The sequence below is a fragment of the Sander vitreus genome, chromosome 8 (genome assembly GCF_031162955.1).
Source record: "Sander vitreus isolate 19-12246 chromosome 8, sanVit1, whole genome shotgun sequence".
Classification (NCBI taxonomy): domain Eukaryota; kingdom Metazoa; phylum Chordata; class Actinopteri; order Perciformes; family Percidae; genus Sander; species Sander vitreus.
This window is the reverse complement of record NC_135862.1, coordinates 10,094,131-10,122,099: the sequence shown is the minus strand read 5'-3', so window position 1 is coordinate 10,122,099 and position 27,969 is coordinate 10,094,131. Positions and strand designations below refer to the sequence as shown.

The 27,969-nt window shown below is 40.4% G+C and overlaps 1 protein-coding gene across 1 annotated transcript; it reads right to left on the bottom strand.

The window, feature by feature from the left end:
* Positions 1-315: 315 nt before the first annotated feature.
* syt12 (synaptotagmin XII) lies at positions 316-27,838 on the bottom strand. The gene is made up of 9 exons (XM_078256217.1): positions 27,806-27,838; positions 27,457-27,702; positions 14,923-14,983; positions 13,991-14,184; positions 11,142-11,546; positions 5,496-5,711; positions 4,468-4,588; positions 3,847-3,980; positions 316-2,333 (listed from the first exon to the last, which is right to left on the bottom strand). The coding sequence occupies exons 1-9, from the start codon at positions 27,836-27,838 to the stop codon at positions 2,160-2,162; spliced, it is 1,584 nt and encodes a 527-aa protein (XP_078112343.1). The 3' UTR covers positions 316-2,159.
* Between the last annotated feature and the right edge of the window lie 131 nt (positions 27,839-27,969).

Here is a 27,969-nt window from a genome sequence, read left to right as displayed (position 1 = left end):
ACAAACCATTTGGGATCTCTGGAGTTCCTGGCCCCCTGAACAACACATATCTGCCATTCCCACACTCCAGTGTATGTTTTACTTCTGGAGTACACCATAGCTCACTGTAATGTCTGTTTTCATAAGACATACAGTAAAGTTTCCATCCGTGCTGCCGTGGTATCCAGAAATAAGGGCAGAGTGAAAAATGTTTCCCTCCCTCTGATTACAGCAATTCAAGGTTATTCCAACAAGATAAACACATGGTCAGACTGTTACTGTTGAATTGCTTTTATTTCAAACAGCATTCACACAATACATTGTATTCTTGAGGCACATCCACATCAAGTGCTAAATAACTTCATGCATTGTTGAATGTAGGCTACAGCTTTGTTAAATTGAATGCAGATGCTGATTGTAAATGAAAATATTGCTTTATTATTTGGCACAGTAGGAAATATTGTCTATTATATGACCACAGGTGTGTTCTTTTTGGATTGATTTTCCAAGTGAGGCGAGGAATGCAATCAGAACTTGACCAAAAACGTAGACTAGGTTCTGCTTGAATAAATAAAAATCACAACAATGGCAAAGGCTGATGATGCTTTTAGAGATAGCAGTTATTTTACATGATATTTTACATTCAAAAGTTACAACAAAACAGGACTATTGCACAATGTTGTAGAGAATATCTCAGACAGATAAAAAGCCACCTTGACATTCTGACTTTTACAAGACCCTTAATCTTAATTTTAACTGTAAAACGTGTTTAGCAATATAACCATTCAAGCTGTAAAAGTGGCTCCTATTGGTTTCAACCAGGAACGCCCTCACTGCTAACGAGAAGTTTGCAGGTATCCTAATGAGAAAAGCTAAAATGAGTGAGACAGGTGAAAAACAACTACAGATTAATTCAGAATATCAAGGTGATTCCTCTAAGCAAAAGGAGCTTTAAACCCATTTAAAGGAGTTAGTATACTTTACATCACAAGTTAAATTCCCAGAGGTGTTTTAATTATAATGAATTGATCAGCAACGGTATTGGTGTCAAATACAGTGTTGTATAAATTAACTTGGAGTCTGATGTCTATTTAAGTTGTAATACTATGAAAAACATGAGTGCGACGTTAGAGGAAAACAACATTTACACTGTTAAATATGCTTATGCAACTTGTATTGCATTAATCATGGTAAAAATAGAACAATAAAACATGACATTAATATGCTGATTACATCTGATTTGGCCACCCTGTAACAACTGCTACAAATTACAATTATTTCACCTGGATAAGAGTACCTGGATTTTCTTCAAAAGCATAATAAATACTGAACGTACTAAAACCTCTATTATTTGTCAATCTCACTGATAACAAATTACACAAGCAAATCCATTAGAGTTAACTCAATTCGGCTCTAAAACCGCTACAAAATCAATGAAGAAGGCGCAATCAATGACTGGTTTGAAAAGACAAATTAGTGTTTTCCTGAAAAAGAGGCAATTTCACCCCGCCGTCCAGTTGGTCATTCTCTAGACAGCTATAACAGGCTACAACCAGAGTAGGCACCATGCAGAGAGGGGGTTCCGCCTGCCTAAGCTGGGCTCCTTTTGTTAATTAAAATTCACATCAAAGTCCAAAATGAAATTTCTGAACAAGACCTTTGAGAAGGGAAGAAGTATCCACATATTCATGTCTCCTTTGCTGTTATTGTGGTGGAGAATTGTGATTCACCCAGATTCTCAAGCCAAGGGCACAAGGTAAAGATATAGAATGCACACCATTTGAAAACTCATCAATTACTTTTAGTGTGAAGTTTGGGATATGCACTGCTCATTTCTAAATACCACCCTCACCCATAATGCACCCGAGCCAGAATGAAACCAAATACTAGAGGATTTAAGCATATATTTGATCCAGGGATCAATAAAAACACCCTGTTCAGAGTCAAACACTGGCATTTCAGATTCCTCCCCCTTACATGAAGATAAGGTGTTTACTTCAATTTGTTATTCACCAGCAGAGTGACACATACACCACGCAATATCCTCCTGTGGGCCAAAAACTCTTATCTTACTCAAAACAGATTTGAACATGGCATCAAATACTGGGAGACGTGAAAGGAACGTGAAGAATTGAGTGTTTTACTTGAAACAGGTCGGGTGTGTGTGAGAGCAAAGAGGGTTAGATCCTGCGCAGAGGGTGCCACATGGACACAGGCTTCCTCAGAGTGGCCAGCATCTGGTTCCAGTGGGTGATCCCCATCCCGCTGGCCTCTGGGCCAATGATCACGTGGCCCAGGTTCTCGCCCCGGCCGTCATCAGTGGCCTCTGCCACTGTCACCCTCAAGGAGAGTTCCTGCAGACGGCATAACATGGTTACACAACCTGCTGTGCAAGCATGACTCAGCATCTTCTTTACGGCGTGATTAATCCAGATATTAATTATTTAGAAATCTGTTAAACGGACATGTGTAATAAGAATATTTGCTATTTGTTTTAGGCATTTTAACCTCATCACTTTTTACTCACATTTAATTGTATTGCTGTTTGGCTCATTTTGTAAATAACCAGAAATGTAACAGCTGCATCTTTGGGCTTTAAAAAATGTATAGGCAGATCCATTTAAAAAGCACATTTATACTGCAGGAAGATTTTAATGATGTTGTCCTAGTTATTTTTATATTAGTATTTATGGTTAAACCTGTGGCTATTGGGAATGGTCTGTCCACCACTTTGGTCCTGAAGGCTGAAATATTTAAACAACTACTGGATGGATTGCCATGACATTTTGTACAGTTATTCATGGACCCCAGAGGAGGAATCCTAAAGTCATTGGTGATTCCCTGACTATTGTGTAGTCACCATGAGGTCTACATTTGTGGTTTTGAGTGAAATGTTTTAATTACTATTGGATAAATTGCAATAATATTTGGTACAATCATGTCCCCCGGCCTAAGGATAAGTCAAACATGTCCAATACTTTGGTTTATGACCCAGTACCTGCAAAGCTAATGACCTCGGCTATTGACTACTTTGTGTTTAGTGCTAATTAGCAAATATTAGCATAGTAACACGCTAAACCTAAATGGTGAACATCAAAAACAAGTAGTCTGCCTGCTCAATATCAGCATGTTAGCATTTTCATTGTGAGCATGTTAGCATGCTGACATTAGCATTTTGCTCAAGGCACCACTGTGCCTCAGTACAGCCTCACAGAGCCATTAATGTGGATATAGACTCTTAGTATTGTTGACCCTTCTGTATCCATACTCATGTTGTATTATTGCATTGTTATACTATATTAATATTAACTTATTTAAACCATTATTTAACCAGGATCTCTCTAATTACTGGAATTGTTGGGTCTTCGTAAATTATAGAGTGTGGTCTAGACCTACTCTATCTGTAAAGTGTCTTGAGATAACTCGTGTTATGAATTGATACTATAAATAAAATTGAATTGAATTGAATTATCTCTCTTCTTTTTATGAGGTAACACATAAGCACAAGAATCATGAAGGGAGTCATGAAGGAGAAATGCTTAACTATTTTAAGACCCTGTTCATTGCAAAAACATTGTCAGTAATCATTCTGAAAAAATTATTGTGAATTCCATACAGTCCACTGAACATGTAAATTAGCTGTCAACTGTATGTGCATGTTGAACTACACAACGTTCATATTGTTGCTGTAATGATTTAAATGCTGTTGTGTTGCTACTATTGGCAATGCTGGTTTATTATTCTATTAGTGTTTGTATCTTTCTCATCTTTTCCCTTGACCTAAATTCCCCATGTGGATTCATAAGTTTGATCTTATCATTTCCTCATTCAGGCCTAGTTTGGTGCCACAGTCTGTGTGTGTGTCACCTGCAGGACGATAGACGGCACAGAGAAGATCATAGCTTCATTGAAGATGGGGTTTGTGTCGTCCCTTTTGGTGGAAGTCTTCTTCTTGCTGATCTTCCTGCCATCTTGCAGGAGATACACTTTGACAAATGGATCTGATAACGACAATGACCAAATGAGAATACGACCCCATTTAAAGCTTCTAGAACCCAATCTACACATGTACAAACATAAACACCCCCGCACACAGTTTGTAGAGCATGGAATAAACTCCTCATTAAAGAGCAATCAATTAGAAGCACAGTCCTGTACACACTATTAGCTCTGTGGATGATAATGACAGTGTTTCAGTGGGTGACCTTTATTGGTACAATGTTAGCGTGGTACTTATCTGGTCATTTCATGTGATGAACAAGTCATTTAAGTCCCATCTGTCTGTATATGTATATGAATAAATGTATCCTCTGGGAGCTGACATTAAGAGTCTGTTATTACTGACTCAGTAAGTATTGTGTTCAGTCAAGGGATAGGAGTGAACAAACAAACTATTTTGAATAATTGGATATATTCAAAGGCAGACAGAGACACACAGATGTATAGGTAGTTATACAAAGAGTCAGAAAACAAACAAATGCCTCTGACCTGCAGTGTTCTTACTGTTGGTCCACAAAAGGTTCTTGCACTTGGCCACAACCACTGTGAGACGCTCCGCTGTCGGCAAATAGCTGAGAGACAACAGGATCTCCCCAACTGCATCCACAGCCTGTGGAGTCATGGCAGACATTAAATATTACAAACATTACATGCACCAGTGTGGTATCTTTAGTTGTTGACCTGATGCCTCAGCTAAGTGGAACCATGTGTATTATAACAAGGACTTAAGTCAAAGCTATATAGCTTTTCAGATACTACACCAGTCTGGGTGATGATGTGACAGAAAGCACACATATTAGTGAATGTAACGGAAATGTAAATTGAATCTAAATGCAAATGTAATGCATCAAGTTGTAAAAGCTTTTAAAAATTGCTAAATGTATTAACTGGTCATAATTAAACATGGTCAATATTTCATTGGCACACTCTAGGCTTCACAGCCATGGATACTGTTGCTGATATAAATAATGTGAGTAAGACTGCAGGAGTCATTTTGTTAATGAGGTTGATGAGGATGATCATCAACCTGATGATGTCTTCACAGAATGATCATTCATGCTGCTACTGTAGTTTGTGGTCACTGTCACTTTTCTCATGGTTGGAATATTTTCACCAGTGAGAGTTAACTGGGAAAGTAGAACAAACCATCAGAATGGTTGTGACGGTTGAAAACCCATTTAGTGTGTTTTTATCAGATTATAATAATCTGTTATGCATTACATTTAGGAAGGAATCCACTCAACTAAACTCAGCTTTGATTATTTATAGAAAATGACATGTAGGTTTGCTGAACGTCCAGCAGGGGTTCTCAGACACCACCATGCTTTCTTAAACATTACAGTGAATACAGTATTTAGATTAGATTAGTTTACTGTAGAAGGTAGTACCTGTCATACTGGAAATGTGTGCCCAAAATCTGCCTAAAACTGTACATTTTATTATAGCATTATTGTTTCTGTGTTGCATTGCATCATGTCAAATTGTACCCTATGCCACATTAGTGTATTGTAACTCACCTTATTGACATCTTGAAGGTAGAGCCAGGCGTTGAATGGTCTGATGGTCAGGTCCAGGTCTGACAGCTTGAGATCTGCCACGCCCGCGCTGATGTTTCTCTCGTCAGCATCGATACCAAAAGCTGCACAACGCAGGCTGTACTCCTCCAACAAGGACGAGTCCATGGGGATGGAGAAGTGCTCATCAAAAATCACGGTGAATGCATTCGTCTGGACCTGTGAGAGGCAGAAGATGGTTGAAATGTAGGAATTTATATAATTTTTTTTAATTGAAACAATCACCTGCCAGATTGAACTTTGTGTCAATTTGAGAGGCATCACCGGATAAGAGGATGGTCAACTTAATTAAACTCAGATAGTTTAATTGAGTTGATTTCGACTTATGACTCAGGTAGTTAATAAAAACACCTTCACAAAAGTCGCTGTTGCAAAATTCTAACTTTACAAGAAAAGATGTAGTGTAGGCTGTAACATTTGTTAGTCTCTTTATCTTCTACCTGACTCGCTCGATTTCAGAGTCAGGCTGTGAAGGATAAACAGCCAAACATTTTCTATTTATTAGAACTTTTGTTTAAGGGTCAATTCACCCAAAATAAAAAAAATAGACAGACTGAGATTTCTACTCCCACTGCATACAAAGGAGGTAAACTTTTTGGGTGGTAAAAAGAAAGAAATAGTACCCCTAAACTCCTGGCAGGCTGTGCTGTGGACTATCCATAGTAATGGGGACTGTTTTTTAAATGCTATTTTTCAATGTTATCAGCATCACAATCTATTCACTTTACAGTGAAGTTGTTGATAGATTAACTGTAGATATTAAAGTTACGGCCATACTCCACATTGGCTTGGCCCTTATTTATTTTTCTATGTATCAATATGCATTTTACTACTGTTTGCACTTTCTGGTTAGATGCCAAACTGCATTTTGTTGTACCGGTGCTTACTGTGTGCAAATAAAATAAAGTTGAATCTTCATCTAACTAAAATTTTAAGTAAACGTATACTTTTACTACTAAAAACTAAACATTTTGGCAAATAAAACCCAAATTATCTGAGTAAATGAGGCAGCGACAGTCAAAATAGAAGCCATAAAACTGAACTGAGCTCAACACCAGGAACAACAGTGTAGGTTTATCAGAAGAATGTCACTGCAGAGAAAAAGTAACATTATTGCTTTTCCAAGTTGCCTCATAAACATTTGGTGTCTGCATTGTTGAGAACATGCAGTACATTAAGAGCATAAAGTCATAGCTGGTACTTTTCCCACCATGTCACATTTTTCAAACACATTCCTTTACACTTGCAAACCCATTTGCACGGCATGAAAACAACATTTTTTGTCGGTTTTTGTCATCCAGACTCATAACCAAGTGAAATCAGATTGCTTGTCACTATTCAATTTATTTTTTTGGCAGCCAAAACAGCTTTAAAAAAAAGACTGAAGGCAGCTTAGCCTGGCCAGCAGAGCACACCATGACTGCTTCAGATTGAAGTGAGAGACTCAGCTGCCACAGCTACAGTGACCAGAATTGGCTGTGTGGCTAATGCTGATTTCAGGCCATCAGATGCTAAAGTACTTGCTGAAAGAAGGGTTTACAAAGCGGATGGAAGTTACCAGGCAACTAATACATGTGCAGAGGAGAGGGGATTTAATAATAGCTCCTTTTCACACCAGTGGCTGTTCTTTAAGTGTGAAATACAATGAGGAATATTACGGCTAAATACAATACAAATACTAATACAAGTAAAAGATTGTCAGGAGTTGTTTTTGATAAAACAACAACTCACTGTACAGTAAAATAATTGGGAATTCAAAGCACTGGGTCTGCAGAGGCAGCCTGTGAGGCCGACCTTAGAGTCTGCCTCATTTCAGATGAATAGCATTATAACCATACATCCAACACCTACAGAATGCAGAAAAGGCCCTGCTGCGGCTGCGTCTGCTGCTGCGCAAATATGTAGCCTACATAAAGATAAAAAGCATCCAAAGCAGGGAGTATCTCTCTGCCAGCCCAGCACACAGACCTGCACTCCATCCACACAATATGTCTGTCTGCACTGTTAGGCTTATCGCTTAGGGGGATAACAATGGCGATGTGTGCGGTGAAAATGAGGCAATTAAATCTCAGGGGGAGGCATGTGTGTGTGTGCGAGCTACAGTAGACAGAAAAAAGGAAGAAGAGTGGAATGCACATTATTACAGGCAAAACAAAAGCAAAGAGCAGAGACTGCAAATTTATGGGGAAAAAAGGAGATTAGGGGGAAAATGGGACGAAAGAGGGAGTGACAGAAAAACAGTGACAATAACAAAAACAGGAAGAAAAAGCAGAGAGAGAGAGAGAGAGAGAGAGAGAGAGAGAGAGAGAGAGAAGCTGGCTTGACCATTAGGGCGAGAGAAGCTGTTGTCAGCATTTCTATGGTCTTCACCACTCCTCAACATTAAAGAGGGAACCACTAAAGGCGCTGCTTGCCTTATTATTACACCCAGCCTGAACGCATTAATACAACAAAACAACATGCTCAAGTAGCTAAGAGGAGCCCTGGTGAGTCTGTGTGTCTCTGTCAGCCTGCACAAACTGTACAAGACCACATTGACATGAGGCAAGATGCCGTCGACTTACTGGCAGCGTCTCGCTAAGAGCAGAAGGCGAATAGCAGGTGTAGCAGATGGAGGAATGTTGCCTTGTTCTCTTCCTGCCGAAAGGTCACTTCATGTTAGATTCAAGCTTTGCTTTCATTGTTTTAGTTGAGAATTCCAAAAAAGAAAAGAAAAAGATAAACACATTTCTGCCAGGAAAATAAAATAAAAAAATATGCATGACAAGACTACAAGCAAATCAAAATGATGAGACAAACTAAAACATAATTCAACTTAATATATCCTATTTTTTTCAGATTATGATAGTTACAATTATTAGGTAGTTACGTATACTAACTTAAAAATGTTGACATGGTAACTCAAAATATGGTGGTAGTACGTAATGGTAAGTAAGTAATACTAATAACTTGATTCATAAGATTTTAAGTTACAAAATGTGTCACAAAAGACACAAAACGAACAGATTTATAATACAATGAAAAACAAATTATGATTGTAAAGAGAGAAAATCAATGGCTGTAATTAAAAGAACAAATGCAGTAAAAGCAAAGAATAAAAAAACAAAAACAAAAAACTTTACCATGAGTATTTTTATTTTGATCATTTTCTCTTCTTCTGGTAAAAATGGGTGTTCATATAGTACATAAATCCTATATCACAATATAACATTTTATATTGTGTTATAAATCATGATATTTCTGGGATATTAATTGAGAAAAGTTGAGAAGGTTTATGGAAAAAATAAACTCACAGAAATATCTGTTTTTGACTAATCCAGAAAATGAAATACCTGTACTTCATCACATTGTCTTGCTCATTGATTTGCTGTCCCCGAAGGACTTTTACACCCAGTAACAGGATAATATGGTTTATACTGTCTCATGGTAGACCTATATATTGTCATATCAAACAACCCTTTTATCACCACTCACCTACATTATATTGTGACTTGCAGCATCATCATTAATATTTTAAACTGAAAATGAATCACTTCTCATTGTACGGATTGTTATAAATATCATCGTAAAATACACATCATCACCATTATAACCTCAATTGCAGGTAAACAAAAGTTACAGGTTACATTTCACAGTGAGGGAACTGAAAGTCAATCACATCTACTCCTGATGAAGGCAAAGGATGGGAAATCGGCTTTCCTGACTACGTCCAGCTCCCAGGGGGCTCGCCACTCAAGTAAATGAAATGGGCTCTTCTGTCAGACAGAAAGGAATTGGCTTGTCAAGCTGCAGGATCAAGCGCCTCTCATCCTGTGGGACGTATCACTGTCTCTGTAAAATTCAGCCAGGGCTAGAATCTTCAACACAGTTCAAGCGAGCCAAAGCTGCCCCCTGAGCGTGACAGCTTCAGACAGCCTCACTGCTTTCCCTCAACGTCAGGAGCCACTTTTATCCTCAGTCCTTTGCCTGAGTTTATTGTCACGGCTTAACAGGGTTGGGTCAGATTACTTTGAAATGTAATCCATTACTGACTACAAATTACATGGCAATTTTTGTAATCAGTAACGTAATCAGTTGGATTACCCAAAACATGTAACGTAATCTGATTACTTTAGGATTACTCTTAGATCACTTCAATAAATATGCACCTTAGGTATTCGATGGCAACCCTCTGTTCAGCGCAGGCTGCGCGGCTAAATGAATGTTCAGTTTAGCTTGCTAGCTAGATGGGTTGGAAATCAAATGAGTGCTCCCAATTGTATTTCAATATCATATTCATAGAGAAAATGACAGATGACAAAATTACACAGTAAGTTACAAGTAAGTTACACAGTAACTACTACCGCAGAACCCTGCTGTATTAACGTTACCTAAGCTAACTAACAAGTTGAGTGATGTTACAATGAATCCCAGGATAACGTTAAGAGATCCATTAAAAAAATCCAAAATAACATTATGGGCGGTCGACATAACGTTTAGCCTAACCATCGCTACCATGATCAATACTGACTGGCAAATGCAAATTTAACCTTCACTAAATGGTAAAATAACTGAAACCATTAGTTTATCATCATTGGACCACCTGATAGCTAGCAATGTTTGAACGATGCCGAGCATGTTCCTGTAATGTTAACGTTCAACTTACCTCCAAGTGTTTCTTCAGATTTAAAGTAGATGTTAGCGCCGTTGACAATACTTGGACTTTTGATTTGCACAACTTGCACACAACATACACATTATTATTTTCTTTTACTTGAATTAAAAAAAGTTGTGGCGATATTGCCAACTAGTAAATGCATTTTACCCAAGTGAAACGGGTCTGTCTTTCGACGTCGACGGCTTCTCCATCTTGAGTTTTGATTTGAACCTTTTTCTTGTAAAGAAACTACACAGGCAATTGGATGATAGTGACATCTAGTGGACAAACAACTGCTTGTCAAATTCAAACATAGGCTATCGTAAAAAAGTTGCATTGTTTGCATGATAAAATGTAATCAGGTAATCCTCAACAATGTAACTGTAATCTGATTACACATTTTTTTATTGTAATCTGGGTTGATTATAATGACTTGATTTTTGTAATCTGATTACGTAATCCAGATTACATGTAATCCGTTACTACCCAACCCTGCGGTTTAACGGCTAATTAACCATCTGAGAAGTATTCCTTTTCACTGCCTTTTTCCTGCCGCATTGCTGTGTTTCTTGGTGCGTAACCACCACCTGTGGATAGTGGAATAGTGTGACACGATTGGCAGGAATGTGTACTGCGTCAGCTGCATGCGCATAAACATGTACTTGGGAACCCACTCTTGAACACACTGCTCAATAGCGCTAGGAGTATTCAAAAACTCTACAGGGTACCCTGTTAATTGATTCCCTGCTCAGCATAACTAACTTCTAACTCCTTTTTGATTTTAATATTCAGAGAGACACAACTACTATTTTCAATGTCAAGCTTTCACACTCGAGTCCACGTAGCTCCACATACTGAGGAGAACCACATCATATCACTTCAGTGGTTTTTCCTTTTAATCATTTCAAGACAAACATATTCATATAAGCACAAAAAGACAACGGCTTCCTTACCCTTGTGACTCCCACATTGAGCTCCTCTGGCCCCAGGGAGACTCTGATGAAGCAGCTGGGGAAGTCTCCCTCCTCCCTCTCCAGCAGGTCTTTGCCCTGGTGCAGAGCGATGTGGAGCACGCCCGCCCCCTGACCCGGATGCCTGGACTGCTCAAACTCGAGCGTCACCTCCAGCTGGCCGACAGTGAAGTCGTGGCCAAAGTTGTTGGCGATGGAGGAGATGGAGCTGAGCGAGTCGGTGGAGATGGATCGGTGGAGCTGGGCCATGCCTGTTGGGTCCAGCTCCCGGCTCATCAGCTCCAGGTGGCCCAGGTCCCTGAAAGCGTCCGGGGTGTCACAGAGAGCCAGGCTGGGTTTGCGGCTGGAAGTAGCAGAGGTCCGCCGGTGGTTGTTGGCAACGACTCGCTTCAAGGAGTAATTAAGTAAGGGATGAAGAACATTTTAAAGGTACTGAGATAGAAAACTCACAGTGAGCTGGATATCGTTCAAAAGGTTTCGATACCTGTATCGATACCGAAACCCATACCGTGACTTTGATACCGGTTCCTGAACGATACTTATTTCGATACCAATTTTATGAAATCCATTTTAACAAAAAAAATTACAACATTACATGTTACTACACAAATCTTTTTTTCTTGTTTTTCAGCTTCCTGCATGCCTTTATGACGTGTAGTTTTAGAGAGCCAATCACCAGCATATTTATCTTGGTAGAAAGCATGCTGTATGCTTATTGGCTCACTGACGCTGATGAGATTTACTTCTTAGGTATTGAAATTTGAGGTATTGAATGACAAGGCATTTTTCTATACTCGAAACTAAGCGGGCAATTCCATCAGTGCCTAGAAAATATTGAATTTGATACCCAGCCCTATTGAACTGTTTGGAACTACAGGAAGAACTTGTTGTTGTTACTTCTGTCAGAACATACAACCAAAAATAGTTCACATGGATGTATTCCCTAGTGTCTTGTAGTCTTTAAGGGTTTTTTGAAATTTACAGAATATTTATACTAGAACAGTAACGTTGCGAGCGACATGGACATCTAAAAAATGAAATGAACTTCACTATGAAGCTCTGTGGGCAGAGCTCCAGGTGATAACTCCCCGTAGGTTCATCACTACGAGCAATGCCTTTCACATCATTTTTACATTAGTTGCTTCTACTTAACTCATATCAACTCTTTCTAGTTTTTACCATTATTGCTGTCATTAAAATTCTACTCAAAGTAACTGCTGAGATCTGAAAAACACAGTGACGTTGCTAACAAGAGGTCGGAAGTAAGGTGGGCAAGAAACATGTCAGATGATCAGGTTAGCTAAAGTTATTTGGAGGAGAAAACAAAGGTGATCGATGAAATAATTACTGTGTTTCCTGCCCTGTTAATCTTTGTTTTGGTAATGTTGCCGTCTTCCCAGATCTCAGAAATGACTTTGGTTAGTGCATATTATCATAACCGATAGATATAATGGTCACATTTACAAAAATAAGACCGAAATTGTAATAAACCAAAATGATCTTCTAAGATAGCGATAGCCAATCATGTGCCATTGAGGCCCAAGACACTGAAAGTCGAACTAAAAGCTGTCCAGTGAAAGACCAGCCACAGGAACCCTTTCTTTGAAATCAGCTGTCTTCACTTGGAAAGAAAAACCTGCAGGCTCTCAACCTTCTGTGCCACATGATTGCTCACCACTTGCTCCAAGTATAGAAGCTGGTTGATTTGGCTTCTAAGGCCTCTTTCACAATGGCTGTGTGGCGTGAGCGTGGCATTTCTGTTGCGTGTCAGTTGCGTGGTGGCTGTGTGGCGTTTTCTATGTCTTTGCACACCAGAAACGTGTCTGATGCGGCGCTGCTGCTGCTAGCCTTGTCTGCACACATGTATGTTTCCCATTGATAAAATGCACTCAAGCAGTAGTATACATGTTAAACATAAATATATACTGATTTGATTACAGCAAAGACAACGTTGGCAGTATTGACGGCAAAATAGGCTACAGAATATTTTGTTCTGTATTGACAGGTGCAATATTTGAAAATCGATAATTATTCATTATTATTTTTTTAAATGACATTTATATCTGAATTGATGTCAAAACCTAGAGACTTTCAAACATCAAAATGTCATTTATTGACAGGCCTAAGGCCTCTTTCACACTGGCTGCGTGGCGTTTCCGTTTTTATATCGGCTCCCATGTTAACAGGTTAGATCTTTCACACTGAGTGGGGCGGCTCGAGCCGCGCCGAAAACGCGTGCGTGCTAGAAATAGGACCGACGCCTATGTTTCCAGGACACGCAAGCGTGTTGGAAGCGTTTCCAGGCAAAAAAAGAATAGGAAAAGATGTTGTTTTGAGATGAATACATTTAATAAATGACATCTTGATGTTTGAAAGTCTCTAGTTTTTGACATAAATGCAGCTATAAATGTCATTTAAAAAAATAATAACTACTTAGCGATTTTCAAATATTGCACCTGTCAATACAGAACAAAATATTCTTTAGCCTATTTTGCCGTCAATACTGCCGACGTTGTCTTTGCTGTAATCAAATCAGTGTATATGGTTGAAAAACACGCTATTATTTCATTTTATCAACGGGAAACATACATGTGTACAGACAAGGCTAGCAGCAGCAGCGCCGCGTCAGACACATTTCTGGTGTGAAAAGACAGAAAACGCCACACAGCCGTCACACAACTGACACAATAGAAACGCCACGCTCACGCCACGCTCACGCCACGCTCACGCCACACAGCCAGTGTGAAAGAGGCCTAACTGCAACTTCACAAAACTTCTCACCTCCCTGTCTTTTAAAGATGTATATTTTGTGCACAACACTAAAAATTTACCTTTTGTCTGACTTCTGAGAAGGAGGTTCCATATTTTTCTTGCAGATATCGATAGTCAAAGTTGGGGAACGGAGACGGCGCGGGGAAGGTTCCAGATTTCCACAACTTCCAGATGTTAAGCCCGGCCACGGCCAGCAGCACGAAGAAGCCCGCCAGGTAGATCCCCACCTCCCAGCCGGGCGGGTTACGCACCACTGAAACAGACACACAAATCAAGTGCTTCAAGCTATCGTTACTTCCATTTCAGCAATGGTAGCATAATATTTGGCCTCATAACTGTCCGTATTTTATATTTGATGAAGGAGTTTGATCACTGGTGGAAGTGCACAGTTCAGGAGAAACAGAGAGAAAGGCTTTTTATTTTAAGACCAGTATGAGTCTGACAAGCTCACAATCATTCAGCACAGTCAGCCACTGTTTCGGGCCTTCTTATTTACAGTAGCACTGACAATTTAGATGACTTTGGGAGCATTTGGGATGCATAAAGTTTTATGTAAATAAGATAATAGTTTGGGACAAAATGACGTCAGACCATCTCAGGTTGCATTCAGAGAGGGATTATGAGGCCGTGCCAAGCTGGCTTTCTCAAGATGAATTGCTTCCGTGGGAGGACTTTGACAGCTTTATCTGTTCTTTTTAACACAAGAGATAAGCCAATTATAGGGCAAGTCAAAATGTGTTGTAACATTGAAGGCCTTCAGCTGGAGACGAGGCCGGAGGAGTTTAAATCTTGTGTAAAAAGGTGACAATAGCTGTCATATAATAGACCACAGAATAAAAATACAAACAGCCATATCTCATAGTCTGATACACACACTCACATACATTTACAACAGTCTGGATAAAATCACAAGCATTAATCCACTAAAGCATTAAAAGATACTCATGCAGAAAAAAAACAGTAAAGGAATATGCAGGAACTGTCCACTCACCACTCAGATGGTAGCCTGATATATCCCCACTTTGAGCGGAGGACATGGTGCTGCAGCCAGCCTGAAAAAAAAAAAAAAAAACATCCAACATAAAATCTGTTCAAGTGGCTTTTGATGTCAGAGGCCATAACAGAGTTAAGTCTGACAACTGTTGCCAGATTTGATCTTAGAACAAACTACACAAAGAAAAATCACAGAATTAATTCAAAATGGCATTTTGGTTCATCATCCAGAATAAAAATTGGGTTATTTTTCCTCTGAAATATACTGATACTGTTTTGCAAAGTATAATTAAGTTTTTTAATATTTTGAAGTAACGATATTTTAAAAACATAGTCATCCTTATAACCTCTCAATCTAAATATTTTACCTTCAACATGAATCAGAGTGAACATGGCTGAATTAAGCTGCTTTTGGGCCACAGGGCAAAATGTAATGTAATGACTCCTGCTGCTTCAGATACATGAACAGGAAGGGGTACCTGCACAATAACATGTAAGCAAGAGATGGCAGGGATCTTGGTACATTTTTGCTCTGGGGCCCCTTCATAGGACTTGGTTTTCATACCAACTAAAGACTCCACAAGCTGATAAACACTCATCAGTGACCTCACCTGCTGAGGTGATCGGTTCAAATGAAAAACTGCAGACTTTTGGCTCGAACAGGTTGATACCACATAATTAGGCTACACAAATAACTGTTTAGGTTTAGTCAATTACAACTACTTGGTTAAGGTTAAGAAAGGATTGTGGCCATTGTTTAAAAGAGTACTTCACTCATACTGTGATTCAATTCACAGTTTAAAAGCAGAAGCAGAGATATCGTCATTTTAATTCCACGGATATCCTACTAAAACCTGGCGCCTACATTACCCACAATGTAGCCTATATCCACGACGTTCCACGTTCCACCTTCGCAGCTCTGTGGAGGAAGGTCTGGCAATGCAAGACTACCCACAATGCAACTCGACTGTTGACAGTTTGGTCAGAGATTCATTTGTGTTAGGCTAGTAGTGGCTAGCCTTGAGCTGCTAGCCTCAAGCAGAAATGTGGAGCGGGCTACAGAGGGCTGGGAAGCTCACTTTTTTTTTTCGTTTTCAAACTTGTACTCTTCAGCCCCAACCGACACCGATTAATCAGACTTTGCACAGCTCACTCTGGAGCCCACTAAAGGCTTTGTACAACTTTTTGTCTTATTTGCAGTAGAACTCCCCAAAACCTGTAAACAGACTTTGATGTGTAAAAACAGGTTAGAGACGAGATGTAAAGTCAGACACTTTGTACACTCAATCGTCCACCTCGACTTCCTCCCTTCGAGGTTTTGTGGGTGTATGGCGACATCATCTTACTTTCGTCTTTGCTTCAAAGACCACTTCAAGACTTTGCATGTCAATAAAAACCTAAACTTAGGTCGTTTTAAGTCTTTAAACAAATTACTAATGCTGCCGTTTTTTCCAATGAGAACACACTCACGTCGGGCCGTGTTTACTCTAGTTCATGTTGAAAGAAAATTTTACACAGCAATACAATACATCTGTAAATATCTTCTTTTTTTTGTGTGTCCATTTTCAGCCTTTATTTTGATAGGACAGCAGAAGACATGAAAAGGGAGAGAGAGGGGGGAATGACATGCAGCAAAGGGCCGCAGGTCAGAGTCAAACCTGGGCCTACTGCATCGAGGAGTAAACCTCTATATATGGGCATCCACTCAACCAACTGAGCTATCCGGGTGCCCATCTGTAAATATCTTAAATAATTATACAGTATGTTGAGCTCCAGACACACATTGTTTTTCAGACATTAGTATTGTTCCTGCGTGAGAATATACATTAATTTGACTGAAACTGCAAGGACTGTGAAATATAAAACTGTGGATTTTGGGTCCCAATTTTCATGGTTCTTTCTTAAAAAAATAGCAGCAGGTCCTGTTTTTCAAGAGAGAAAAGATAAGAGTATTTTCCTGCTCCCCCTCTCTCTTCCTCCGCAAAACAAAAATAAAAAGAAGCGATGGGTGCTGCCATGTGACTCATTCCTCCAACCAACCTCCCCTCCTGCTGCCCCGCTTGTTGGAATCTCCCCATATGTCAGTTGCTCGGAAGAAATGGGAGCATTACACTAATGATATAAAAAAAAGCTGAGGCGGGGGGGGGGTCCTACTCAATTCTGATGAGCACTTTGCAGACCACAGCCATGCAGGCCAATTAAAGTGGCTGACGCAGTGCGGGGCCCACTGACAGTTGCTGATATGCCATTTGCAAAGCATTGGGAATCTCTTGCAGAGAGGGAAGTGCGACCCCAACCCCCAAACAAAAATAACATTAAAAAATCAGCTTTGTACGAGGTAAAGGTAACATATGAGTGTAGAGGAGGTCCAGAGGAAGCTTAAGAGAAGGAAGAAGAGGAGGGAGGATCAAGGATTGGGAGGGAAAGAACAAGAGAGGGAGAGAGCAATATAATGTTTCAGACAGATTAAGTGAATAATCTGTGACATAGTGTGGGTGCCCTGGTTCCTCAGCGGCTTTAAAGCAACACAATGTAACTTTTAGCTGCAGCTGTAGCTCCGATGAGACAACCTGTAGGGGGACCGAAGCGGGAAAAGTTACATAGTGTTGCTTTAAGGTGGCAGAATACTAACAACTTTCCTCAAATAGAAATACATTTGAAAACAAGGAGGCACACAGTTTTGTAAAGTCTGTTAATTTGTGCCAGTGGATTTGAGGAATTGGATGTCATTTGACTAGTCAAACAGGTGCAATTATTGGCTAAAATAGTAGCTCACAATTTGGTTATCAAAAGCAGATATTGCTAGTTTCCAGCCTTAAGGTGGATCCCCGGCAAGCTGCCTTCAAACAGAGAAGAACGTAATGTAGTATGTGATCTTTGCTGCTTGTTATACCATGGTCTGGGTGAATACTCGATTCTGATTGGCTGCAAGGTGTCCATAAAAAAGCGTTATAGGACACCTACTAAAGAAGTTCCAGTGAATCTGACTGTTTACTGTTCTAAATTAATGCGCTACATTAAAACAAAAAGGAAATGTGAACGTCATTTCCAACACTGTTTTGTGCTTCAGTGCCTCGTCCTCTTAACACCACAGGATGGCACTAACACACCCGCTGCAAGAAGTAAATTATATTGCCCCTCCGAACTGACTTTGTTGCCTTGTAATTCTAACAACTAATGGGACTTTTTTTATTTTGTATTGTTTATTTGGATCCCTATTATTTATTGCATTGACATCAAGTGCTCTTCCTGCGGTCCAAAATACAGTATAATCACAACAATAATTTGAACGTTATAATTTACTCTTGACCTTAGAAACTGTCGGATATACACATTCCTGGCAATACTATTTCACTGATCTACAGGTGGAGGTAGTCTATATCCACGACGTTCCACTTCCGTGATTGCTTCCGGTGACGCAGGAAATTCCGCCGGATGCTTGTATTTTTCGCCGATGTCTGTTTGCCTTCCGCTTTCTTTGTGTTGGAATTTTAAACTCCTGTGGATTTATGAGGACTATGGTTAACTGCTCCCAGACAGCTAGCTAGACTATCTGTCCAATCTGAGTTTTCTGTTGCATGACTAAAACAACTTTTGAATGTACACGTTATGTTCCACCAAAACAAGTTATTTCACGAGGCTGTTTTAAGCGCTGCGCATGACGAATGTTGCCTTGTTGCCTTGTAAGAAATGCCAATAAACCAGAGCACGTTTTTCTCCCCTCCCGGAATGCTATGTGACAATGACTACATAATATGACTAGCCAGACCCTCCTCCACAGCGCTGTGTAGGAAGGTTGGAGAAGCGAGACTAAGGTGGAGCCAAGATACGCAGCAATGCACCAACAAAAGGCAGTGAAGAAGACTGTCCACATGTCGAAGCGTAGTTGGGGAGGACACTGAACCTCAAATTGCTCCCGATGATTAGGCCATGCAGTGTCTGTGCTGTAACTCACTGTCATCAGTGTGTGATTGTGTGATTGGGTGAATGAGAGGCAAATTGTTAACCACTTTGATAAACTCGCTTTAAAAATGCAGCCATTTGCCATTTAAACTTTATTTGTTTGTCATCTACGACAACTGAGCAAATTCCATCTAGTAGTAAATAGACTAAAACTTAATATTTAATACTTAATTTTTTTTTTGTCAAATGGCTGAATTTAATTCATTACTGAGCATGATACAGTTGCAGCAATAACCATCCCCTCTTAATTATCAAGCACATTGTTTTTGCAGTTCTTATCATTAATCGGAATAGCAAAACTGATTTAAACACCTCAATGGGAATTTCATAAATAATATAGTTTCATTGTGTTATTAAAAGGTGTTTTAAACCTTTATACACAGAATATGAACATGTGAAAACTCTCTCTATTTACTTATTTTTTGTTGTGCTTTGCAGCTGAGTGAGAGATGCTCCACTTACAAGACAAGACACACCAGGTCCAGATCTCTTTCAGCTGGTATACCACTAAGCTCGCTTGATGCGAGACCATCTTTTTTTAAAGTCTACCAGTGATGCAGTGTTGGATTTGGTGATTTCTTAGTGGTTCTTTAACTTCAGTAGCAGTACTTCCTTATGCTTGCATATATTTCACTTGTTTTCCTTTTGTCCAGTAATCATATCATAATCATAATCATAATCATAGTTCTAAGACTGAGTGTGTATTTTAGACTCATGGTTCTCAGTGTAAAACGTTTCTTTGGTTTCTTTGTGTTCTGGTGCAGGGTCGCCAATACAAATCACTGTGACTAGGGAGGAAACAGACACTACCAGTCAGTCTCCTCTGTGTCTCCAACTGAACCTAAAGCAGCTCAGACACAAAGAGCAAACCCAACACGCCTGCTCAGACAGCAGCAGATTCTGCACACTGGGTGTAAATATGCCATAGCTGCCACTGTCTGCTGCAAACAGCCAGGAAGAAAGAAAACAAGCAATCCCCTCTATTGGAGCTGCATGTTAAAACAGGTCTAATCAATAAGAAAAGACACACTGATTTATGTCCAAACACACACCCGCACACACAGAGAGAAATAAAAAAGGAGAAAAAAATATAGAATAAAGGAATGGTTAGATAAGATGAGACCTGAGACAAGGATGAAATAATAGAAATAAGTGGTATGGGAAAATAAAGAAAAGATAAGTGTCTGTGTTGAAAAAGAAATGAGAAACTGCTGGGAGGAGAAGAAGAAGGAGGCAAAAGGGATCACAGGCCTGTCAGCTCGCTCTCCCAACAACTGATCAATCAACTTTGCTTTTAATCTCGCCCAATGACTCACAATCAAATTAACTCCCTCACTGCCGCACTGAAACGTCCTACCTCCTCACGTATCTGTTTCCATGCCAGCTTCACTTTGACTTTCTGGTTTGGACAGCTCATTTGGTGCATGGTTTTAAAAAAGGAGCATTGCACCGGCTGGTGCCGGCTTTCAAATGTCAGTGGCGACGCCAGCTGAGACAGGAAGAACCTGCACGCTGCAGCCAATCAGCTCAATCACTCTGAGTTAAAACAACAAACCCTGAACTCAAACTTTGTTTTGGCAAGGCTACTTCACTTCTAAAGGCTGCTAAGTGTTAACCTGACAAGCCAGATAGTTACACAGAACCATCTGAGTAGCCGTCATTGGAAACGGATTGGAAAAGGGCAGACGGTTTTAAAAAATACCTGGCAGGTGATTGGGTTAACCATCCATCTATCACGTCCGCCACTGTTGATTTGAGCGAACAGTCGCGGTTGTCACACACATCTAAACCACGCCCGTAGCTGCCAGTAGCTCCTCACTGGACGCTGATTGGTTTGGTTAGCTTGTGACACAAATGCATTACCTCAAGCCTGAAAAGATGGATTTTTGTGTATGCGATCCTGCGATTCTCGCGTGATCTGGTATCTGATATCGCAAGAGTCCAGTTGCCGTGCAAGGTAACTGAAGGCTGAGTGTGTTAAAAGTACCTAAACCACAACATTAATGCTGAAGTCTGCAATGGATGTTAAAACAAGACACAGTCAACAGAAATGAATGCATATACCAAATTTCACAGCAATCCATCCGACAGTGGTCAAGACATTTCACTCAAAACCAAAAATGTCAACCTTATGGTGGCCTAGAGGAGAAGTCATGGGGATCACCAAAGTCAGTAGGATTCCACTGGGGATCATGAATGTCTGTAGTAAGTTTTTGACACTGCCGTCACTCGAACCACAGCACTAACATGGCTAACAAAGTGTTTTCTTGAGCTAAGGAGGTTATGTTTTAACCCGTACTTGATCTGCAGGATGTCTCCAAAACATATGATTCGTTCTCTTGATTAGTCTTTATTTTAATTTTATGATTAGTTTTAATCAATCTTTTAGCCATTATAAAACTAAGAGAGATACCTGACTCTACTTTGTACAAGATGTTTTCAAATCAGTTTAACTCAAAATGGAATCAATGTAAATGGCGTTTGAGTGTACCAGCAAGCGGAGAATTGTTTGCACTCTGTCTATTGTGATTATTCAGTCAGGAGCTATTTAAACAATTGTCACTGGAATTTGATTTGTCTCCAAAAATCTGTCGTTTAAATATTTTCTCTTTTTTTTTTTTTTGCCAGAGACAGAGAAAAGCTCTCTGTGCAGTTTGTGATGAGCTTATGAGAAAAAAGCCTGCTGACTTCAGTCTGAACCACATTAAACATCAGAATGTTGAAAGGGATAATGTACAGAGGGGATACAACTGTACAAACACAATCAAACCAGACAAATGGAGACAGAATGCTTGCTTGGTTGAATTACCTGCTGAATAATTTTGTAAAAATAAAGTCATTGTTTTGTTTTTTTTACTTATTTTATCCTGACAAATTATGACCGAGCACATGCTATTTTTCAGAATTAGCTTGATCATGGTTTCACACATGTGGATGCATCCCAATACAACCACAGTCAGCAGGGTAATTAAAGAAGTTGCTGAGTGTTTCCCATTTATTTCCACACCTGGATGGACTTTTCCCATGCCACTGATTTGTCCTCACTTTTGCAATCTTGAAGTCTGGAGCCCTGGTGTCAAGACCATCCTACGAACTCATTATACCTACTACTTATTAGATTAAAACCTGGCAATCAGGCTAACACAGGACAGGGAAAGCACTTAGTGCCATTAAAACATCTGTCAGACCTGACTTAATGTTTTGGAAAAAGGTTCATTCACTCTCTGTAATGTGAGGGTGGGTGGAAGCTTAAATTCTCCAAAGTAGGGAAGAACAGTGATTTGAAGCCAAGCCACAGTTTTATTGATCCGCTATTAAGTAACTGCAGTCAGATCCAAAGGTATTTGGACAGTAAGACAGTTTTTATGCTTCCACTTTGCATCCTAGATTAGATGTTACTTTGAAATGCTCAAATCACAGATGGGACAGAAGGGATTTATATCAGCTACAATGTTAGACCCCCAGCTTGTAAACTGCTGTGATGTGGCCGTTGGAACTGAAGTGATATTACAAACTATGTTTTATGCTTGTCCACACAGATATTGCACCAATCAAATTACTGAGAACAGACAATGTCAGTTGGTAAAAATCCAACACTAATGTACTGCATGTGTTCTGTCACTGCAAACTAATTTTAAATGTCTTCTTTTTTTTGGATGAATTTTGTCTAATTAGAAGTCAAAACTAACACCAAGAATAAATAAACTGATTTCTTCAGAACAAAATGCATTTTCATTTCAGTTCAATTTAGTGTATTTTTATCAATATGAGATGAGCAGGTAAAAACCTAAAACATGTTTTGGAAAATTAGAACAAGTTAAACCATATGAAGATATAGGTTGTTTATTCCTAGCCTCTAAAAACGACCCATAAGAGCATTTCATAAATTAGCGCCCCTAGCGGTGGCAGGAAATACGACTCATACCTACAGTAAATAGTCCTCATATCTAAACCAGAGAACATTATGTTTGTAGTTTTAAACACGTTAACGTTGTGAAACGGTCGCACTTTGGTTATGTTTAGGCACAAAAACGACTTGGTTACGTTTAAAAAAAAATCGTGGTTTGGGTTAAAATCAGTACATCGGTTACGTTACTTTCCGATTATGCACATGATGCAGTTAAGTTCTGTTAAGCTAAAAAAGCTTCTTTTTTTTCTTTTCCAAACGGGACAAAAATCCCTTTGCTTGTTTGTCATTTTTACACTTAGAATTTAGTACAGTTTAACAAAAAAAATTGTTAATTGTTAATTAGTGGGCTTTTTCTATAGAGCCTGGCTAGTTGTTTCCCTCTGCTTCCAGTCTTAGGCTAAGCTAACCAGATCTAGCTACATATTTACAATACAGATGTGTGATTGGTATAGACAGCACTGTTTATTGCCTGATTCTGAACTTCTAGCAGTCTCAATCTCATAAATGGGATCAATCTTGCGATACTTTATTTTAAGATTCTCTCTGCTGCGTTTCCAGGCATCTCCAGGAGAAGTGAGCTGTAGCTACGTTTGGCAGCAAACTACTCTGACCACATGCATTCACCAGAAAGTGAGGCAATCTATTACGTGATCTATTCTGGAAATATTAGGGGTGATATATTATGTGTTAGCACCACTCGGTCTTTTGATAATGGCAGAGTAGACTCACAGAGCCACATTACTCCAGGGTTCATCTAAGTGCTCTCAGTTTTCTTAATGTAATAACACTTTTCATCTGAGGGGTTCAACATGGACACAGGAAGGGTAAGGTGGTGTGTGTGTGTGTGTGTGTGTGGGGGGGGGGATAGAAACAGGGAAAGCCCATGACAGAGAGCAAGAAAGAGAGTTGGTGTTAAACAAATGGCTGAGATGATTGCGAGTGCTGGTAGAAGAATTGAATTCTGAGTATGTCGTATTTCAGCCCGGCGAGAGTCCCAGTGACGCGCGCGCGCGCGCACACACACACACACACACACACACACACACACACACACACACACACACACACACACACGGTATTGTAGCTCTACTGCCAAGCCACTTCACACAGACCTCCAGCATCATTAGAAAGCATACACACTGCAAGAGCTGGAGAAGGGAGGGAGGGGGAGGGTGGTGGTGGTGGTGGGGGGGGGGTTCAGGTGAATGTTCCTCTTTTGGACTTTGAATGTGCTTCATCGTCATAAAGTCGCAGCTTTGACAGGCAGAGAGTCTACTCCCACACATCTTTACACTGTGAATTGATGAAAAAAGCTTTCCTTGTAATCAGTACACATTTCATTTTTGAGATGGAACGCAGAAAGGAAGCTAAGAGGTAAAAAATAATCAGTACGGGCGGCTTTAGAGGAAACTGGACGTCTACAAAGCCAAGAAAGTGTTGGAGGAACAATCAGTCAACTTTATTTCCAGTAAATAGGACTAACTAATAGCTCCAAAAGTCACAGACATCCACACAATCTAAAACCTCTGAAAGCCTGAAAGACAGACACTAACCAGCATACATTGTTATGTTCAGGTGCCATTATCTGCACCATTTTATAGGTTTAACATTGGTCAAAAGCGACATTCAAAACCCATGTAGCATCTTTATTCTCTCATTAAGACACAGATTCCCAACCTGTTATGGCTTGGGACTCTTTATAACAAAAAGCAATGTCCACTCACAAACCCGTGTTGCACAGGTTGCATAATGTCACGAGCAATTTAACCAAAGAGTGATGTGATCTTTTTAAATTGTTTAATTTGAATAGGTTTGAATCAAAAATGATAAAACTATCCAATATTTCATAATATGGGACGTCCTAGTGGTTTAGACTCTAGAGGGTTAAAGCACCAACAATGAACCACAACCAGTTTGAAAAGGACAGCGATCTTAGTTGTTGACTTCCTAATAAATGCAAAAAATGCTCTTAAAGAGCAAAACTTAGAAATATATTGTTTTGGTTGCCCTGACCCCCTACGTTGTCAACCCCTGAATACAACATCAAGTGACACACAAGCAAACGCTGTTTGATTTGAGAGTACTTACAATCAGGACTTTCTAAGCACTGAACGAAAGATGTCTATTGACTGAATGCTTACAGTAGATTCTCAAGCTTCGTTATTCTCTGAACACAGACTTAACTTTGTTCATTTCGTACTGCAGTTCATTGGGGCAAAGTTCTCACACAGCTGTTTGTGTTAGGATCAAATCTAACACTAAAGGTTTTTGGCTAAATGTATTCATATTCAGAAAAATTAGGTAACTCAGTAATTGAAATTGAAGCATACAGTCAAATCAATTCTAGTTATTGAGCCCAAAATCACACTGTGCAGCATTCTACACTCTTTATCCGTAGACCCTCAAAGCATACCCAGTCTTACAATGGGTTTCCAACATATTCAATGCATTAATATTAACAGCAGCTCTGAAAGCGGAGTAAAGTATATTCTGCAAACAAAATACTGGCGGAATCTGACTTTTCACGGATCTAAAACTGCTCATCAAACCTGCACGAAGTTTTTAAAGGCTACAGTTACAGTTCAGCAGAGTGGTGCTGAATGGACAGCTCCTGCTGCTCGGGGTGCCATTTGTTATCATCCCACCCCTGTAGCCGCTGTTCACTCCCACAGCCAACAACCTGCTCCTAGTTCAGGTGGACTTGCGATGCATATCAAAATTTGGTTCGACTGAGAGAAATGATTTGGAGTCGCGGAAACGCCGAGCCAGTAATGCCTGCCATCCCGTCTGCTGAGATGCATTCACACGCGCAGCTAATGCCTGACACGCTTTTAAATGAACGTTAATCCATTTACTGTCAACAAAGAAGCAGGGAAGAGGGAAAAAAAGACGCATGCAAGTCCCAAATTTTGCCATGAGGCGTGCAGGAGCGCAGCGGCAAATGGCAGGTGACTGATAGGGCCAAATGGCCTGAGTTAGCACGCATTTCTTACCCGGAGTTTTCTTTTGGTGCAGTAGGGAAGAAGGAGGAGGAGGAGGAGGAGGAGGAGGAGGAGAAGGAGGAGGGAGGGTAGACCAACTCCACCGCTCTCCCTTCTTCAGGCGCCTCTCTCCATCCAATGACACCGGTGCCGGTCCGGTCTATGTATCCCGGTGGTGGTGTAGGGGAGGGAAACGGCGTTCACACTCCTCCAGTCTCAGCGCATCCAGAAGCTTTCAGACGCGGCCAACTGGAGGAGGAAGATGAGCAAAAAGGTGATGAAGAAGAGGAGGAAAAGGATCTATCTTCCACTCGGAGGTGTCCGTCTGTTTGTGCTGCTGTCCGCTAGAGTATAAAAAGCTGCTGCCAGAGGCATTTTCTGTAGGAGCAGCATCTAACCCCTGACCGACCGACTGCAGAGAGAAAGTCCCACCCCTGCAGCGCAACTTACACCGCCGGGCCTCTCAATAACAAGACCACCGCCTCCTCCTCCACACACACACACACACACACACACACACACACACACACACACACACACACTGGGGGGGAGGCTGGGATGGGAGGTGTGTAAGTGTAGTTCAGGCTCCCCCCCCCCCCAAATACTCTTCCTCATCATGCCTCCTCAAACTGACTCCCACTAAACCTTCCTGGGGTCCCAAGAACAAATCTCCTTCTCTCTTCTCCTTCATCATTTCAGCTGTCAGGGATGATTCAGTGTGAAATTACATAACTGTCTACACTGGAGGTGGGCAGGGTGCAGTGATGACACCTCTGATAGCAAAACACTCATCTTTATTCAACATCTCATCATCAATTCCCTGTAAATCAAACTACTACTCCTCGCCCTGCTGCCATGCAGTGCAAAGCTAGCTTTTTCAAATTTGGAGGTGCTGCTTTCTAATAAATGTGCCGATTAACAAAGTCAAAGAAAACAATTTTAAAGGGATATTACTTATCACTGTTGGAAAGATGAATATATCTTTAAATTGGGTCACTTATATAGTAGAAATGTGATATATTTTTTTTATTTTCTTTTAAATTGGTGGCTTCTAGGCCAAGAAAAGCCAGAAAATGTGTTTTTGGCTCATGTGGATGAAAGACACCAAATCCCAGAATGCACTTGCTTCGCTGCTTTAGCATTTACTCCCAAGCCACGCCTACCATTTATAGACAGACAGACAGTTTCCATCCACACGTACCATATGATATTGAATGAAAAATGCCTTATGGAAACAGTAAAATTTGATTGAATTTCATGAATATCGACTCAAAGGAAATACGTTCGGTCTCATCGGATTTTCTCGTATCGATATACGGCTTATGCGATAAACGCTGATGGAAACGTTATTTGCCGAATAAATAATGAATTGCGATTAAGTTTTAGGTCATTTTATGGTTGCAACCCGCCACAAAACGAAGAAGAAGTTTTAGTTCATTTCCGGCCAGTATTTCCGCTCTGTTTGCACACATGGCGGGTGTCAACAAAGACAGATGGAAGTGGACGAACAAGGAGACGCACTACCGGGAGTGCCGACACAAATGTCCCTTATGATGCAACCATCGTCTACCACAGCCTGTAGTACGATTGATGGCCAACCCTTTCTATTGACAAAATCCCTGTAGCCTTCAGCAGGGGGTCTAATCGGGACGCGAGTCCCGTCTATTGCGCCATACACCTGTGGCACAAGGTGCGCTCTGGAGTTACACAGCGAGATATCATGCGGCTCATCCACTCCAGGTAGGTATATATACCTTCGCATCATCCTCGTTCGTATGGCATTGCACACGGCGTAAACACACTGGTGCACGGTGGTTTTGCTGACTCCAAACGTTTCGCCTACCACTCTGTACTCTGCGCATGTAGCCAGTTTGTAGAGAGCAATGGCGATATGCTGGAACCGGAGGGCGATAGCTTGCGACATCTGGGGAAAGGGACGGGCCAAAAAAATTACACAACAGGTCAAATGTTGTCTTGGTCATCCAAAAATGCTTCAACCAAAGGGTTTCCGTGAAGTGTCTCTGAACCACGATCTCCCAGAACTGTTTGTCGTCGGGCATTTACGTGCATCTGCATCTGCATCATCATAGCAATGTGTTGATAGCGTTGTTGTTTTCTTATTATAGCTTGATATGTCGCTATCAGCTGGCACATAAGCACTATTACAACTTTCGCAATATTGATCATTTGT

Coding starts and splice junctions, on each gene's coding strand:
- syt12 (XM_078256217.1), bottom strand. CDS start 27,838: ATGCCCGACGACAAACAGTTCTGGGAGATCGTG. Junction 27,703..27,805: donor AACAGTTCTGGGAGATCGTG/GTTCAGAGACAC, acceptor CCCTTTCCCCAG/ATGTCGCAAGCTATCGCCCT. Junction 2,334..3,846: donor TGCCGTCTATCGTCCTGCAG/GTGACACACACA, acceptor TGCCGTCTGCAG/GAACTCTCCTTGAGGGTGAC.